The following is a 14,802-nucleotide window of genomic DNA, read 5'->3' on the forward strand; positions in this document are numbered from 1 at the left end:
TGGGCAGGGACACCTTCCACTGTCCCAGGCTGCTCCAAGCCCTGTCCAACCTGGCCTTGGGCACTGCCAGGGATCCAGGGGCAGCCTCAGCTTCTTTGGGGAACAGGATTTTCACTGCTGAATGATTCCTTTCATATATTCCTGTACTTTGCTGGATTCTGGCACGAGCAGAGGCAGGTCAGCATCAAAATGAACAGCTGGAGCGCTGAGGTGATTTTCATGTTTATTGCTTAGGAAAAATAAAAGAAAAAAGAGCAGCAGTGTTTCTTCTGTGCTAAATGAAGCCAAATAGGAGATGTTGAGACAGCAGATATCCAGCTCCTTTGTGTCTCCTCCAAAGACAAGCAGGAGCATTCTCCACAATCACATTCCCTGCTCTCAAATCCTTCATTCCCCTTCTTTTCTCTCCAACCCCAGATTATTTCCTGACGCTGGACGAACCCATGAACAACATCACCACCACCCTGGGCCAGACAGCAGAGCTGCACTGCAAGGTCTCTGGGAACCCCCCTCCCACGGTCAGGTGGCTGAAGAACGACGCTCCCGTGGTGCAGGAGCCCCGCAGGATCTCCTTCCGAGCCACTCCCTACGGCTCCCGCCTGCGGATCCGCAACCTGGACACCACCGACACCGGCTACTTCCAGTGCGTGGCCACCAACGGCAGGAGGACTGTGTCCACCACTGGGGTGCTCTTTGTGAAGTTTGGTGAGTTTTCTCCTCTGAGACTGTTCCAGCTCTTGCTTGGGAGGAGGTGTTTATCCAGGGGAAAGCAGGGTGCTGATGTAGCGGCGTCATGGAATTGGTCAAGTTGGAAAAGCCAAATTTGTTAAACTTCCTAAAACCAGGGTTTGTAGAGAGCCCAGGAATCCGTGAGCTGGCTGGAGCTCTGCTTCCCATGGAGGGTGTTGGGATGGTGGGGCAGAAACATTCCTGGGATGGAGCTTGGAGAAATGGTCCTGGGGAGCTGAGGAGCCATCAGACACCCCTGAGAGATGTCAGACCCTGTTGTGTGGCATCTCTGCCCTTTGAGCCCCATCCACAGATCTCCTAAATAACTGGATCCCTGGGAGTGCAGGAACAGCTGTATTTTCACAGAATCACGGAATCTTCAGGCTGGAAAAGACCCCTGAGATCATCCAACCACCATTAAACCATGTTCCCAAGTGTCACATCCATGTTTTTTGGACATTTCCATGGATGGTGACTCCACCAGTGCCTTGGGCAGACTGTTCCAACACTTTTGGAGGAGGTATTTTCTCAATATCCAATCTAATCCTCCCATGGAACAGCTTGGAGCTGTTTCCTCTCCTCCTGTCCCTGTCCCTGGGAGCAGATCCCAAATCCCCCCAGCTGTCCCCTCCTGTCAGGGACTTGTGCAGAGCCAGAAATTCCCCCTGAGCCTCCTTTTCCCCAGTCTGAGCCCCCATTAATGTGGTACCCGGGTAGATCCAGCCCAGAGGAGAAAAACTCCTTTATTCTGAGTGACCTCTGTGTCTGGTGAGTGAGAAATTTCAGCTGGCACTGCAGGCTGAGGGCCTGAGATGAGACACACATATACCTGTCAGGGAAAATAAGCACTCCTTCTTCCAAGTTTATATTGAGATAACTGCCTTCAAAGCTGATCTTTCCACTCAGAGGATTCCAAACAAGAAACAGGTTTTGTGTGTCTTCTCCTCCTCCACGGGCAGGGGGAAATAATTCACTGAGATGAAGATACTTGCACACAGTCCTGGTTAATCCTCTTTGGAGCTGGACAAATAACACGCAGGGAATGATGGATGTGATGAGTTTCACCATCTTTTTTTCATAAATCTCCCATGTTTTCTGATTTCTGATAAGAAATTAATCATTAGATGTTCTCCTAAGGCAGTTTCCAGAGGAGGGTGAGTTGCTCACCTGTTTATTGTCCTCGTGTCATGTTCTGCAGCCAACACAGCCTTGTCTTGGGTGCTGAGGGACTGCCACTCCTCTGTTCAACTACACAAACCACAGCCAACACCACAGACTGGGGCTTTTATCTTTTAAAAGCTTTTCAAAAGCTTCCTGCTCGCTACCTCGCCGTAACTCATCCTGCTGTTTTTCTTCTGTCACTTTTCCAGGTCCCCCGCCAACAGCAAGCCCAGGATCCTCGTAAGTCCTTTCATGTCTCTTCTGTGGGTTCATTAATCTTGCATTTCAGCAGTCAGAAGTTCATTTGTCATTCAGGGTGACAGGAGCACTTTTACATTCTGCTTTTTAAGTCAGATAGGATGGTAATTTATTATAACTGAGTTATCTGTCTCACAGTTATATTTTCATGTTATCGTGTCAACTCCTATTTCTTATCCCAGACTTCTTAATTTCCAATATTATTACCTTTAGATCCTCTGGTGCCTTCAGTCTGTGAAGTGATTCCTGTGTACCTCCAGGTACTTCATCCATGTCACAGCCCAGTCTGGAAAATATTTATCACTTACAAGCAGATTTTACTACCCAGGGGCTTCTTACTGATTTTAAGGGTCATAAACTGTGTCTGTCTCTCTGTACCTGTATTAATAAACTGTCTGAAACCCGAGGTTTTGAGGATTGAGTAGGTGGGTGGGAGCAGAGGCTGTTTGTACCACAGCTCCCTGAGTCCTGGAGCTCAGGTTTGGCTCCTGCTGCAGGGTCTGAGCACTTCCCACATTTTATTTTGGCAGTGGAGCCTCTGTCTTGGGCAGTTTTTGAGAATATTCTCTTGTATCTCTAGTTTCAAAACATCTGATCAAACCTGCTCACCTTTCCAGTGCCTTACTGTTCTCAAGTGTGATCTCCAGCTGTCCTGAAGTTTGGGATCAGTTTTGTGGTGCTGTGCCCAGCTTATTCCCATCTCCCATTGTGGAAAAACATTGAAAATCCACCTCTCCTGCTGAGGGGAGGGAAACACAGAACCAACTGAACCAGAAAATTAATCTGTTAATGCAATTAATGCAATTACAAGGGATGCAAAAAACCTGGGAATGTGAACGTTCCTGGCTCCTGCTGGAAGATCTTCCATGAATTATTGCAGAGGATATAAATGAGGAGAAGCATCTGACCACAAAAGGATGTTGTAGGATGCCCTCTAATGGAACAGCCTAAAATGTGGTTTTATCTTCCCTTGTGAAGGTGCCTGATGTGGAATCCTGGAGTTTGTTTTGGAAGGGGAGCTCTTTGCTGGGATTTCAGCTCTGTTTGGTGGTTGTGGGGTGCTGGGGAGGGAATTTCCCTGGTGCTGTGGGATTTGGGGGCTGTGGGCTCTCCAGCAGTTAATGAACGAGGTGAGAAAATGGGGATTTTGTGCTGCTCCCACCTGGTTTCTGAAATTGGTGGGGTTAAACAACACCTTGGTGGTCAGAAGCCACATGAGAGCAGTGTGAGCACAGAAAGCAGAGAGCTGGGCTGGAATCTCACTGTCTAGGCCTCAATTTTTTAAAAGAAAATACATTTGGAAACTTTTATTCCCGTTTTTTTCTTTCTGGCAGGGGTTTGGTGTGTTTTTGCTCCCCTTCCCAAAAAAAAAAACCAAAAAACAAAAAACCCCCACCACTTAACCAGCTAAAATACACAAATGATGTGAAAAGGTGAAAAGAAAGGGACATGTCCTCTTTAATTGTTGATTTTGTAGTTGTGCCTTATAATTTTGTAACCAAAAAAAGAAATTTAATCACATCTCAGCTGCATGTTGTGAAATGCAGGAGGGAAATTACCTCAAATTCTGCTTCTTGGCATTTGCTGTTCCTTCCATGCAGAGAATATCCTGGGGATTGGATTGTGTGACTCACTCACGTGCAGCCTTCTCCCTGTACAAGCTGAAAAATGAATTTTATAGCTATGAAATTCATTTTTCTGTGAAAACCAAGCCCATCTGTGCCAGTTTTCAAGCTCCAGGGTGAGAGATGAAGTACTTGGTTGATCTCCCTCATCATCCTCCCTCTGGGGAAACACTTTCCTTGGGAATAGGCTGGAAAAGCTGGGTCATAAAATTCAGGACAAAACTTGTGGCAAGTTCCTGGGCTTGCTTTTCCCATGTCTTTATCAGAGTGGAAGTTTCTGTTCATTTACAGATTTTGTTTGAGAATTACGTTTTTTTTAAAATATCCACACACTCAGCCCTTTTCCTTCCATAATTTATAGGTGCAGAGCTCTGCCCGGACGTGATGGCAGAAAAACAGATGGGCCAAGTGTGAATGGGAATGTGAAATGGTGATTTCTGTGAGAGGAGACAGGCAGGGATAGATAACACAATAATTCCTGGCTGATATTTCTGCTGCTTTCCCTAGAGCTGTCCTAGAGCCAAAAGTCTGATTTGGAAATCAGTCTGAAGCCAAGGCAAGCAAAGGACACCAGGAACCCCAGGGTGGGCAGCACTGCCTGCCCTGAGCATCCTTCCTTTAATTCTCCCCTGCTGGACAAGCTGTAAAAACCCTTGGAATCACATTCCATGATCCTGCTCTGCTGCTCAGACTTAGCTGGGAGAAGCTTCTTTTGTTTAAAAAACCAAAACCCAGCAAGCCTGGCTGGTGCTTTATAAATCCATCATTATTTTATCTGTGGGTGCTGCAGATGCAGCTCCAGGCAGCTCAGGGGAGGCTGGGAATGCCCATATCCCACATCTGGATGTGCCAGGAGGCAGCTCCAGCCTCTCCAGCTGCTGGAATATTTTCCACAAGGTGGATGGTGTCAAGGGCATCTGATCAAAGGGGCAGAGAGGTCAGGGAGCTCTGGCTGGAAAAGCCTCAGCTGATGTTTCTCCATCATTTATCCACTAATTTCTGAATTCAAACACAAATTGGGTCGGCTGAATAATTTTGGGGAGATCAAAGGCAGCATTTTGGTGGTTCCCTCATGTATTTGTGCATTGCTGTGTGTCTGTGGGTTGTGCACACAAATCCCAGAATCCCAGAAGGGTTGGAAGGAACCTCAAAGATAATTCCAAGCCCCTGCCATGGACACCTTCCACTAAACCAGGAATTTGCACTTCTCAAAATTTCCCCAAAAAACAGATTTTGAACATTATTTTTGAAGTTCCTGTGCTCCACATCCCTTTGAAACTCACTTTTTATCCATCATCCACGGCAGGGTTGGTCCCTTAAGGACGTAGAAATGTGTCTCTTCACCTCAGGTGAGGCTGCAGAGATCAGAACCAGAACAGAACCAGGTCAGAGCACAGCATATTCTTGGAGATGAGAGAATTTAATCTAACGACAGAGACACTTTGGGCCAGGAAATGGTTCTGTGCCCAATCTTTTTGTTCTTTTTGTCTCATTCTCCGTTGTTCCCATTACCTGGGGCCTCGGCTTTGTGCTTATCCCAAACTTTTCCCACTGCAGGAGAAATCCTGGGCACAAATCACTGAAATTAGAGGTGGTGGAGCAAGAACTTCCACAAGAGCTGTAGTGAGGAATAACAAGAAAATGCCAGTTTACATGGGCTGGTGTAAAAATGAGCTGGAAAAGCCCTGCTGGAGTGGAATCCAGTGGGAAGAGTGCAGGAAAATGCTCTGTATTTATTATTTATTGTGTTGTGTTCTGATGAGGTTTAACCTGGATGTGTATGGCAGGGATATATTCCCAAGTGGAATATTTACATCCTGGTGCCAATATTCCTCTGGAACAGTCCTTTTGTTCTTCATGGAGCCTCTTCTATATATAAATATCCTAAATATGGCATTGTTTTGTTCTTTATTTAACCACTGGGAACGAGGAGAGGGGAAAAGAGGAGACAAGAGGGCTGTAATTTTAAGGAGCATCTGATTCATAAAATGAAATGGGGTTTGTGATTCCCAGAAATAGCTTGCAAGGCTTGTGAAACCACAAACCCCCCCTGGATTTTCCCATTTTTTCAGTGATTGAGATTTTAAATTTTTTTTTTTCATTATTTTAATTTTTTTTATTTTTTTTTTACTTTCAGCTAAACACATCTGGGTTTTTTAGTAAAACAGATCTTTTGTACAGTGGCTCTGTGTGCCAGCACGGTTCCTGCTACAAGAAAATGTGTAAGCACTGGCCAGCATCCAGGTGAGGCTTGGCCAACTGCGAGTGTGACTGTGGATTTCAAAGAGGAACACAGAAACTTTCCTCTTTTGGCCACAGAAAATGAAATTTAGTGGAGAAAAAATGTCAATCAAGAGACTAGAATAGATTCAGTGCTCCAGCAGCATCCTGAGAGCGACATCCCTGCGCTCTGGCTGCCAGGTTTAACCTCTGGAATCTTGGAATTCCAGCCTGTCCCACATTTTGTGGCTGGCACAGAAACTCCCTCCTGCTGCTCAGTGATGGAAATGTTGAATGAGGACTGGACACAATTCCCAGGTGTTTTGGTGTGGGATTTTTTACAGTCCCACTGTGTGCTGGTGTAACAGCTCGTTCCTACAGCCTGTGGGATGTGAGACACAAGGCTGAAGTGGGATATTCCATGCAGAGGCCAATATAAATAGATTTTTTGGGGGAAAAAAAGCCCCACGTGGTGCAGGGTTGGAGCCTGAGTGGCTGATGCTGACACAAACCACGTTACATCCTGCTGCATGACTTCATCCCAGGGAAATAATCCTCCCTCAGTTTGCCAGGGGCTCAGGAAGGTTATCTGGGATAACCAGAGCTGGAATGGGAATGTTCCCATGGCCTTGTTCTCTCCACAGGCTCTTTGATGTGCTGCACACTCTCCCTGTCCCACCTTTTCCCTGGATCCTTCTGCTCTGGCACTGAGTGGGGTGTCTGTGAGGGACCAGCCTGCCCAGGTTTTTGGGAATCACGCTCTTGGATTTTCCCAGGCCAGCAAAACCAACTGAAAACCTTTGGGTAAATGTGATACAGAATTTAGGAAGCCACAGTTGTGTTTTGTATGAAGTGAATTGGCTACAGAGCCCATTCCAGGGTGTTTTATCGACCTCGGGGTACTTAGGTAGCTAAATATACACCTTATCTGGGAATAAAAGCCAGGCTGCTTTGCCTCCTTACCTCCCCTTATCTCCCAGACGTGTGGGAAGCTGAGCCAAAGTGAGATTTAAGGTGTGTTTGAGGGGCTTGAGCTGGAGCTGGTGCAGCTGAAGGGTCACTGGGCACCTGGTCTGGGGGGATCAGCCCAAACTTGCAGGAGTGAAACAGAAAAGAGAATGGAATGGCAGGGTGGGGTGGGAAGGACATTAAAGTTCATCCAGTGCCATTGTCCTGCCATGGGAAGGTGGAAAATAAGTCCCATTAAAATATGCAAACAAAAAATCCCAAGTGTCTTCACACCCAGGGGTTCATTTTATGCCCCGATGCGACGCCAAATTGATACAATTATTTATTTATTATTACAATCAGGAGTAATTTCGTTTTTCCTGATAGAAAAGTGAATGTGATTGCAATTCAGATCTCACTGCAGGATACCCAAAACAGCAAAAAGGACGAGGAGGATCATGGAATCTCAGAATGGTTTGGGTTGGGAGGGACCTTAAAGCCCATCCAGGGACAGCTCCCACTGTCCCAGGCTGCTCCAAACCCATCCAACCTGGCCTTGGACATTCCAGGGATCCAGGGGCAGCCCCAGCTGCTCTGGGAATTCTATCCCAGCCCTTTCCCACCCTCCCAGCCAGGAATTCCTTCCCAATCTCCAGCTGTTCCCATCTGCTGGGGCCCTGCATCACCTGCCAGTTTTCAGGTGAGCAGTGCTGCAAAAAGCCCAGTTCTTTTCCTTGCAGTGGCTTAAACTGTATTTTGTTATGCTGTGGTAAACCTCCAGAAAAGAAATTAGCCTGGAGTTTGGTGAAAGGTTGACCTCAGAAAGTGCTTTTGGCTTTTAAAAGGGTATCTGCTGGCTATTTCTGCAGATTTCAGCTGAAGTGCTCCCTTATCTGCGGGCAGGGCAAACAGAAACCCCCCCTGGCCACACGTGGCATGGGGGAAAGGCCCAGCCCAGAGTGGAGACAGAGCTGAATTATCTGAAAACAAATTCATTCCAGAGCTGCCAATATTTTTTTAAGCAGGGAGGGAGAAGGGAGTGAAGTTCATTAGAACTTGGGCACGGGGAGCACAAAGGAAATGTGCTATTGAAGAACTTGGTTTTCCTTCTGTGCAGGATCACCCACAGCAGCCACAGATGGGAATAAATATTTGGGGTGGAAGTGACCCTTTTGGGATGCTCCAGTCGGGATTTGAGGAGTCTGGGATTGTATTTCCATCAGATTTTCTCACAGCCTGTTGCACACTCAGTATTCCCTGGGCTGGCATTTTGGGATTTGTGGCCAAATCCTGGAGACTGAGGGAGTTGAGAGTGAGGATAACACTGAAAGAGGCATTTATGCTGTCATTCTATCTTTATTGCCTTTATTTATGGATCAATGACTTTATTTATATTCATATTTATATATATATATATATCAAGACCTTATTGCCTTTTTTAACCCTGGATCCAGGAAATTCTCAAATCCCTCACAGGGCCCTGGTTATTCATTGGACTCAATAATTTTTCCCAACCTTTATAAATCTGTGATTCCAAGGGGACTGATAAGTAAAGTACAGATACAGGATAAATTTTCCTTTCTCTAATTGAATATCTCAGTTATCAGTCTTTTCACAACACTAAAGAAATCCTGTGATGACATAATTTAACCCTGAGTTACAGACTCCGTGCCTGTTTTCCTGATTTATTTAAAAAGGAGCAAAGTAAGGATCATTTTGAAATTTTTGACAACAGAAAGGCAAAAAATAAATCAGGAAATGCTGGAAATTTACATTACTTCTGCTGATCATTTCCTCCAGGCCTTTGTATTCATGGAGATATTCTTCAACTGTTGTAAAAAAATAATAAATATAATTTTTTATCATCCTAACCCAGCAGAGAGGAGGGAGATGCTGGCTGTGCTTCAGAGCAGAGGTATAATCTGGTTTTCCCATATTTCATGTGGTCATTCCAGGTAACAGCTCTTTTGAATCCAATCCCAAAATCCCTCGTGGAGCTGCTAAAAACTTGCAGCAGCATTTTTGGGCCAAACCACTGGGTTTTTGTGAAGCATTCCAGTGTTCAGGAGGCAGCATTTGCTCTTTAAGACGGTTTTAATCAAAAAAATTCTCATTTAGCTCTAATCAGAAGGACATTTTAAGTGGCTTAGCAGGATTTATTTAAGCCTGAAGGCTGTGAGGAAAGATCTGACAATATTCCAGTGACAATGGATTTCAGCCATCCTGGCCTGGCTCAGGTTTCAGGCCTGGCTCAGCTGAGCCTGGCTTTGGAAGGACTTGGCCTGAATGTGTGTTGTGTCCTCAAAGAGGACAAATAAAACCTGATGTTTTAGAGAGTCTTTAATTCATGGGAGATTAAACCTGATTTTTGTTATGCTTGAAAGAAAGGGAAATTACTGATCTGTTGTTTTATTTGTGTGTAAATCCAACCCAGTTCCTTCTTCAGTGGCCTTTCCCTGCAGAGTTGCTAAAACAGAGGTGGGAAGTGTTATTTTGGGGACAAGAACTGTACTTTACAGTGTAAAATAAACCTCAGGCCCAGGCTTTGGGAACATTCCTTTCTGTTTTGGGGGTTTGCTGGTCTACCTTAAGCAGTTAAAAAATAAAATACAACAAAAAGTTCAATTATTTGAAAGCAAGGTGCTTGATTTCCCTCCCCACCAGCCTGTGGTGGGTTCAGAGTCATTCCAAGGATTCAGTGCTGCAGGAGAACATGTAATTTGAATTTATCTGGTTCTCCCTGCCTCTATTGCCCACTGTTTTACTCTTGGGGAAGTAAAAAAAATAATAAATATCATATAAATAAATAAATATCTGGGGAAGGGTGGAAAGGGCTGTAGGTGGAGGAGGGAAAAAGGGAAATAATTCTATAAGCTGGGTGCTCGTGGTGTAAAATGGTGTCTGTCTGAGTGTGACTGAGTCAGAAAACTGACAAATGGAATTGTGGCTTAATTATGATTTTCTGAAAGAGAAAATGGAACATTTCTCACGTGGAACAAGCAGGTTTCAAAGTCCTTGTTTTCCTTCAAGCCCTGCAGCGTCTGGCGGCTCTGGAACTTTCCTGGGCTTTGGGAGTGGCTGGGTGGAACAAAGTCTCACACATTTCAGAGCTCACTTATAATATCTGAGGTCATCTCCAAGCTACACGAGGTTCCCCTGTGCCATAAGGCCTTTAATTATGAGGGAAATCCTATTTAAATGCCTGTAATATTTGTGTGGTCGCAGTAAAATCTCTCACACAAGCCAGCAATAAAATCTCAGTGGGCAAAACTTTGTCTCATTTTGTTCTTTTAATCCAGTGCCCAGCTGTTGCTGATATTCCTTAAACAAATCCTCCTCTGCTCTTTTTGGGGAACCAAGGAGAGGAGGAACACTGAGGGATCTCCTGGAGGTTCAGCAGATCCAAAGCTCAGCTCTGGGCACAGCTTCAAGAAGGTTTTTGGTTTTATCTGCCAGACTCGTCACCACTGGGCTGGAAAATGAATTAAGATGAAACATGTCAAACATTGAAGTACTGAAAGCTACAGTTGCTTGTGGTAGGAATTGTTGAGGAGAACAAAAAGTAGGAATAATAATAATAATAATAGTAGTAATAGTAATAATAATAATAATAATAATTACAGCCTTGCAAGCACAGGGCACTGGCAGGGGGAGAGGCAGTGTCTGAGGCTCTGTGGGATGGATTTGTTTCCTGTCCTTGGCGTTCTTTCAGCCACATGAAAAGTCATCCCTGTCTGTGTGTAAATCCTTTCTTTCCGTGGGCACTTGGGGATTCTCCTCCCCTCCAGCCAGACTCAGAGCTGAGCCTTTGCTTTTTGCTGCTGAGACATCCCAGGATCCAGAGAGAATCTCTGTCCCAGCTGGGAGCTGGGCAGCTACAGAGCTTCTGTCCCTCACACACCTTGGAATGCTTTGGCTTGGAAGGGACCTTAAAGCTCATCCCATGGCAGGGACACCTTCCACTACCCCAGGGTGCTCCAGCCTGGCCTTGGGCACTGCCAGGGATCCAGGGATAGCCCCAGCTGCTCTGGGGATCTGGTTCAGGGGCTCCCCACCCTCCCAGAGAAGAATTCCTTCTCAATATCCCATCTAATCCCATTCTTTTTCAATTTGAACTCATCCCAAGCTCAACTTCAGATTTTACTCCAGGCTTCTGCAGCCTGCAGGAGAACAAGTGTTGGGGCAAGTGTTTATTCAGCCTAGTAAGGACATTAAAAGTGGGAATAAATCTGTAGTGACCCAAGGGGCTTTCATGACTTCAGCAGGGTGTAAAACCTTGGGAATGACTTCTACAAGGATAACATCACTGCTCAGCCAGCCTGTGTGTAGTTACTACTCCCTCCCAGTCTGTGCAGCTCCATCACAAAGTCCTGCAGTGCAAAGGAGAAGATTATAAGGTGTTACATTATTTATCCTGATAATTAAAACCATTCCTGACGTTGCAGCTCTGGCTGCTCACAGCAATAACCCCGGGCCACCTCAAATACTGTAAAAGGAGTTAATCATCCATTTCTGAGTGTGTCAAGTTTATTGATCTTGTTAACAGCAAAACATGTGTGGTTACCTGGGTGAGGAAGGAAAGCACTTATCATCTTGAGCTGCTATTTGGATGCTGTTATTGATGCCTGAGCCAGCCAAGATCAGTGCTCAGCAAAAATGAATCACAAATGTTACCCAGCTCTCCAGCCAAATTTCTTGTCTTGGTGAATTTACTTTCAACAAATCCATTTTCTCTCCCTTCTGATCTCGCTCCAGATGAATGGACACATTCTTTTGCCACAGATTCTGCCCAGCAATTAGCACCAAGAACATTTTGCAAGCCAGTCCCCTTTCAAGGTTCAGAGTTTAGAGATTTGGAAGGTTTAAAAGGGAGAAGGGCCCGTTGCAGTCCCCACTGCTGTAGAACTTCTCAAGTCTGGCTCTGGGATTTTCAATTAACTTTAATTATTCTGGCGATTTTCAATTAACTGGGGCACATCTTTGGGGGAAAAAGTGTGTCATGTTGATTTTATCTGTCTTTATCTTCTGAACATGCTCATGCACGGGCTCAGATGCCCCTTTAGGATCCTAAATGTCCAACCACTCCTCCTTTACACCCCAGCTCTCCACTCTGCCTGACCCTGAGAGGTCTCTTTTCCATAAGCTCCTGGGAATTGCCCCCAGCTCTGTCAGCACCTCAAATCCTGGCTTGTTTGGGCTTCATTCCACTGGATTGGTTTGGTTGGTGTGAGGCCAACAGAGCTGGAGTGGTTTGGGTTGTCCCAGGATGTGTGTGATAGCCTGCAGAGATCATGGACAGCTTTCTTCTGCAGTTCTGGGATGGAAATTGCCTCAACCTGCCTGGGTTGAAAAGATTTGGCTTTAGCAACTCCTCTCTAATGTCTTCTTCAGCTACTTTTGGAACAGGAATTATTTTATTGCATTTAAATGATAAATAGATGCCTTTAACTCTGCATTATTGGTGATGGTTCCACCATTTCCATCTTGTGAGGAACAAATATGAATTACAGCAGAAACTCTTCATCTTGCACTTGAAAGCATCATAAAGCCTCTTTTGCCCTGCTGGCAGCTCTGACAGGTTTGGAAATCTCCTTGTCTGACTTTTGCTCCTCCTGGTGATTTTTCAGCATTCATTTAAAATTTGGTGATGTCACTTTTCCCTCCTTAACGGGCACCAATTAACCCAGGAGTATCCGATGAGGATTTGCCCTTCCAGGGGCGTCCCCATCTTTTGGAGACTGGGAAGGAGCATGAGATAACGAGATAAAATATTCTTCCAGCAATGATAAACACGAGGGAAGGCTCTGGGGAGGGTTTGCTTTGCACTGGGGGCTGTTTCAGGGTCTGATCTCAGCTGTGTGGGGATAAACCAGAGGAGCTCCGTGGGCTTCAACTCCTTTTTTCCATGAAAAGCCAGGATTGTTACTCCATCCTTGGCATTGCAGACAAAACAGGCAATAGTGGCCTTGCCAAAATAAAGTTCCTTGGCTGGATCAAAGGAGCAGCAGGGTAGGAATATCAGATTTTCCTTGGATTTTCAACTCCAAATGGCTCTGCTGCATGGATGGGGGTGTGCCTGCCTTCCAAATGATGTTTGGCTTCATCCTCTAAAATTTTTTTTATGCAGTTGTAAAATCCATGTTTTATATCACAAGGCCACTATAAGGGTGAGTATTGATCTGAGAATTTCACCTGCTCCAAGATAAAACCCAGCTCTTAAATTTGATCCTCTCGAGTGTGCCAGAACAGATGTTATTGAAGCAAGGTTCTAGAAACAAATCTGTTACCTTAAATAATATTTTTCTAGTGGGAGAACGCATTAATATCAGCCATATCCCTCATTTGAGCTAAATCATCACTCATTTGAGATAAATCTCTTTATCTATGAAATAAAAAGAGAAATAAACCAGCTAATATTAATCAATATTAATCAATACCAATTGATTTCAGACTTGCAGCTGAAATGTGGGTGGCACAGTTAGGAAGTCAAGCAGACATTTTTTAATTCGCATCAAAGCACCCCAAGAATCATGTGAAAAATGCCTTAAAAAATTGTGATCCATTCCCAGCAGCACCTTAAAGTAATTCCTTCTAATGCAAACCTCGAGGAGATTCCTATTCTCAGTCACTGGCACAGTGGAATAATAAAATAAAACTAAATAAAATAATCAGGATAGTTTCATATATTGGGAAATATCAATAAATTGAATATCTTAAAAACCTTGACAAGTCCCCAAAAAAATATGTGCATTTTCAGCCAGGTGAATTTTAAAATGTGCTCGTTGTGGGGGGTGAAAAGTGGTTTTTTTTTACTTTGAATACCAATTATTGGCTGCAAAAAAGGCTGTGAAGGGACAGGATTTTAGATGTTTTATTCAGACAGGGATTTTCATTGAGTTGCTCAGATAAACAATTTAAACTTGTGGAGTTTCAAACTGATTTTGAAAAATGAGATGTTTCCAAAAAAAAGGTGGGGTTTAGAATTTACTTAATTTTTTTAATGCTGCTGCCAAAAAACAGGCAGGAAGGTGTCTTGGAACATATTCAGTTTTTTGGGATAACATGAGGAAGAGGCTGGGGTTTTTTTTCCTAGAAACTGAATTTTTGGGAGGGTTTTATCCTATTTTTGAATAGAAAACTGCCATTTTTTCACTTTTTTTTCCTCAAAGCAGGATTTTCAGAATTTAACACCGGGCATCCTTCTCAAAGCTAACTAAAATGTGAATAATTGTGCTCTAAATTCGAAATATTCCAGCCCTACCTGATGAAATACGAGTGTTTTGGTGGCAGGGTGGTTCCTGGAGCGTGGTTGTTTCACTCAGGTCTGTGGAGAGAGGTAAAATGTTTTTTAGGAAAACAAACAAGTTCTTTCTCTGTGCCTTATCCCATTTCCATGAGGGCACAGAGGGACAGCTCTTCATCCCCACTGGAGCCAATTTTGGCTGTTTATTGTCTTAAGAAGGAGTTTTTTATCTCCAAAAGGATCTTTTCCACAGCCCATTCCCACTTTGGTGTTGGTGGAGATGCCCTTTAAAGCTCTGGCAATTCCCAGCTGAGCAATTTGTGTGGCAGGGGCTGGATTTATGATGGACCTGCAGTTTTAGTGTGAATTCCCAATGTTTTCATCAGTTGTGAGGCTTGACCAAGTAATTGATGCTTAAAATGGGTTTGGATTTGCCCCCAGCTCGAGTTGGTGATGATCCTAAACCCAACAATCCCAGACTGCTGAGGAAGGCTCCGTGTTCCACCCAACTCCTAGCAAGGTTCTTGAGGAAAATCCATTGCATTTTCCTAAAGAACTCTGGAATTTCACGAAGCCATGGGATTGTTTAGCTTGGAAAAGCCCTCTGAGATCCCAACC

General features: G+C 44.5%; 1 protein-coding gene across 1 annotated transcript in view; it reads left to right on the forward strand.

The window, feature by feature from the left end:
• Window positions 1–14,802, forward strand: part of ROR1 (ROR family WNT receptor 1) — a 145,188-nt gene that overhangs the window by 107,378 nt on the left and 23,008 nt on the right. The window contains exons 3-4 of the mRNA XM_014250593.2: window positions 418–705; window positions 2,100–2,130. Of these exons, the coding sequence (XP_014106068.1) occupies window positions 418–705; window positions 2,100–2,130 (319 nt within the window). The remainder of the gene's footprint in view (window positions 1–417; window positions 706–2,099; window positions 2,131–14,802) is intronic.

The sequence above is a fragment of the Pseudopodoces humilis genome, chromosome 10 (genome assembly GCF_049639895.1).
Source record: "Pseudopodoces humilis isolate 2021_Gansu_Grassland_sample_001 chromosome 10, ASM4963989v1, whole genome shotgun sequence".
Taxonomy (NCBI): Eukaryota; Metazoa; Chordata; class Aves; order Passeriformes; family Paridae; genus Pseudopodoces; species Pseudopodoces humilis.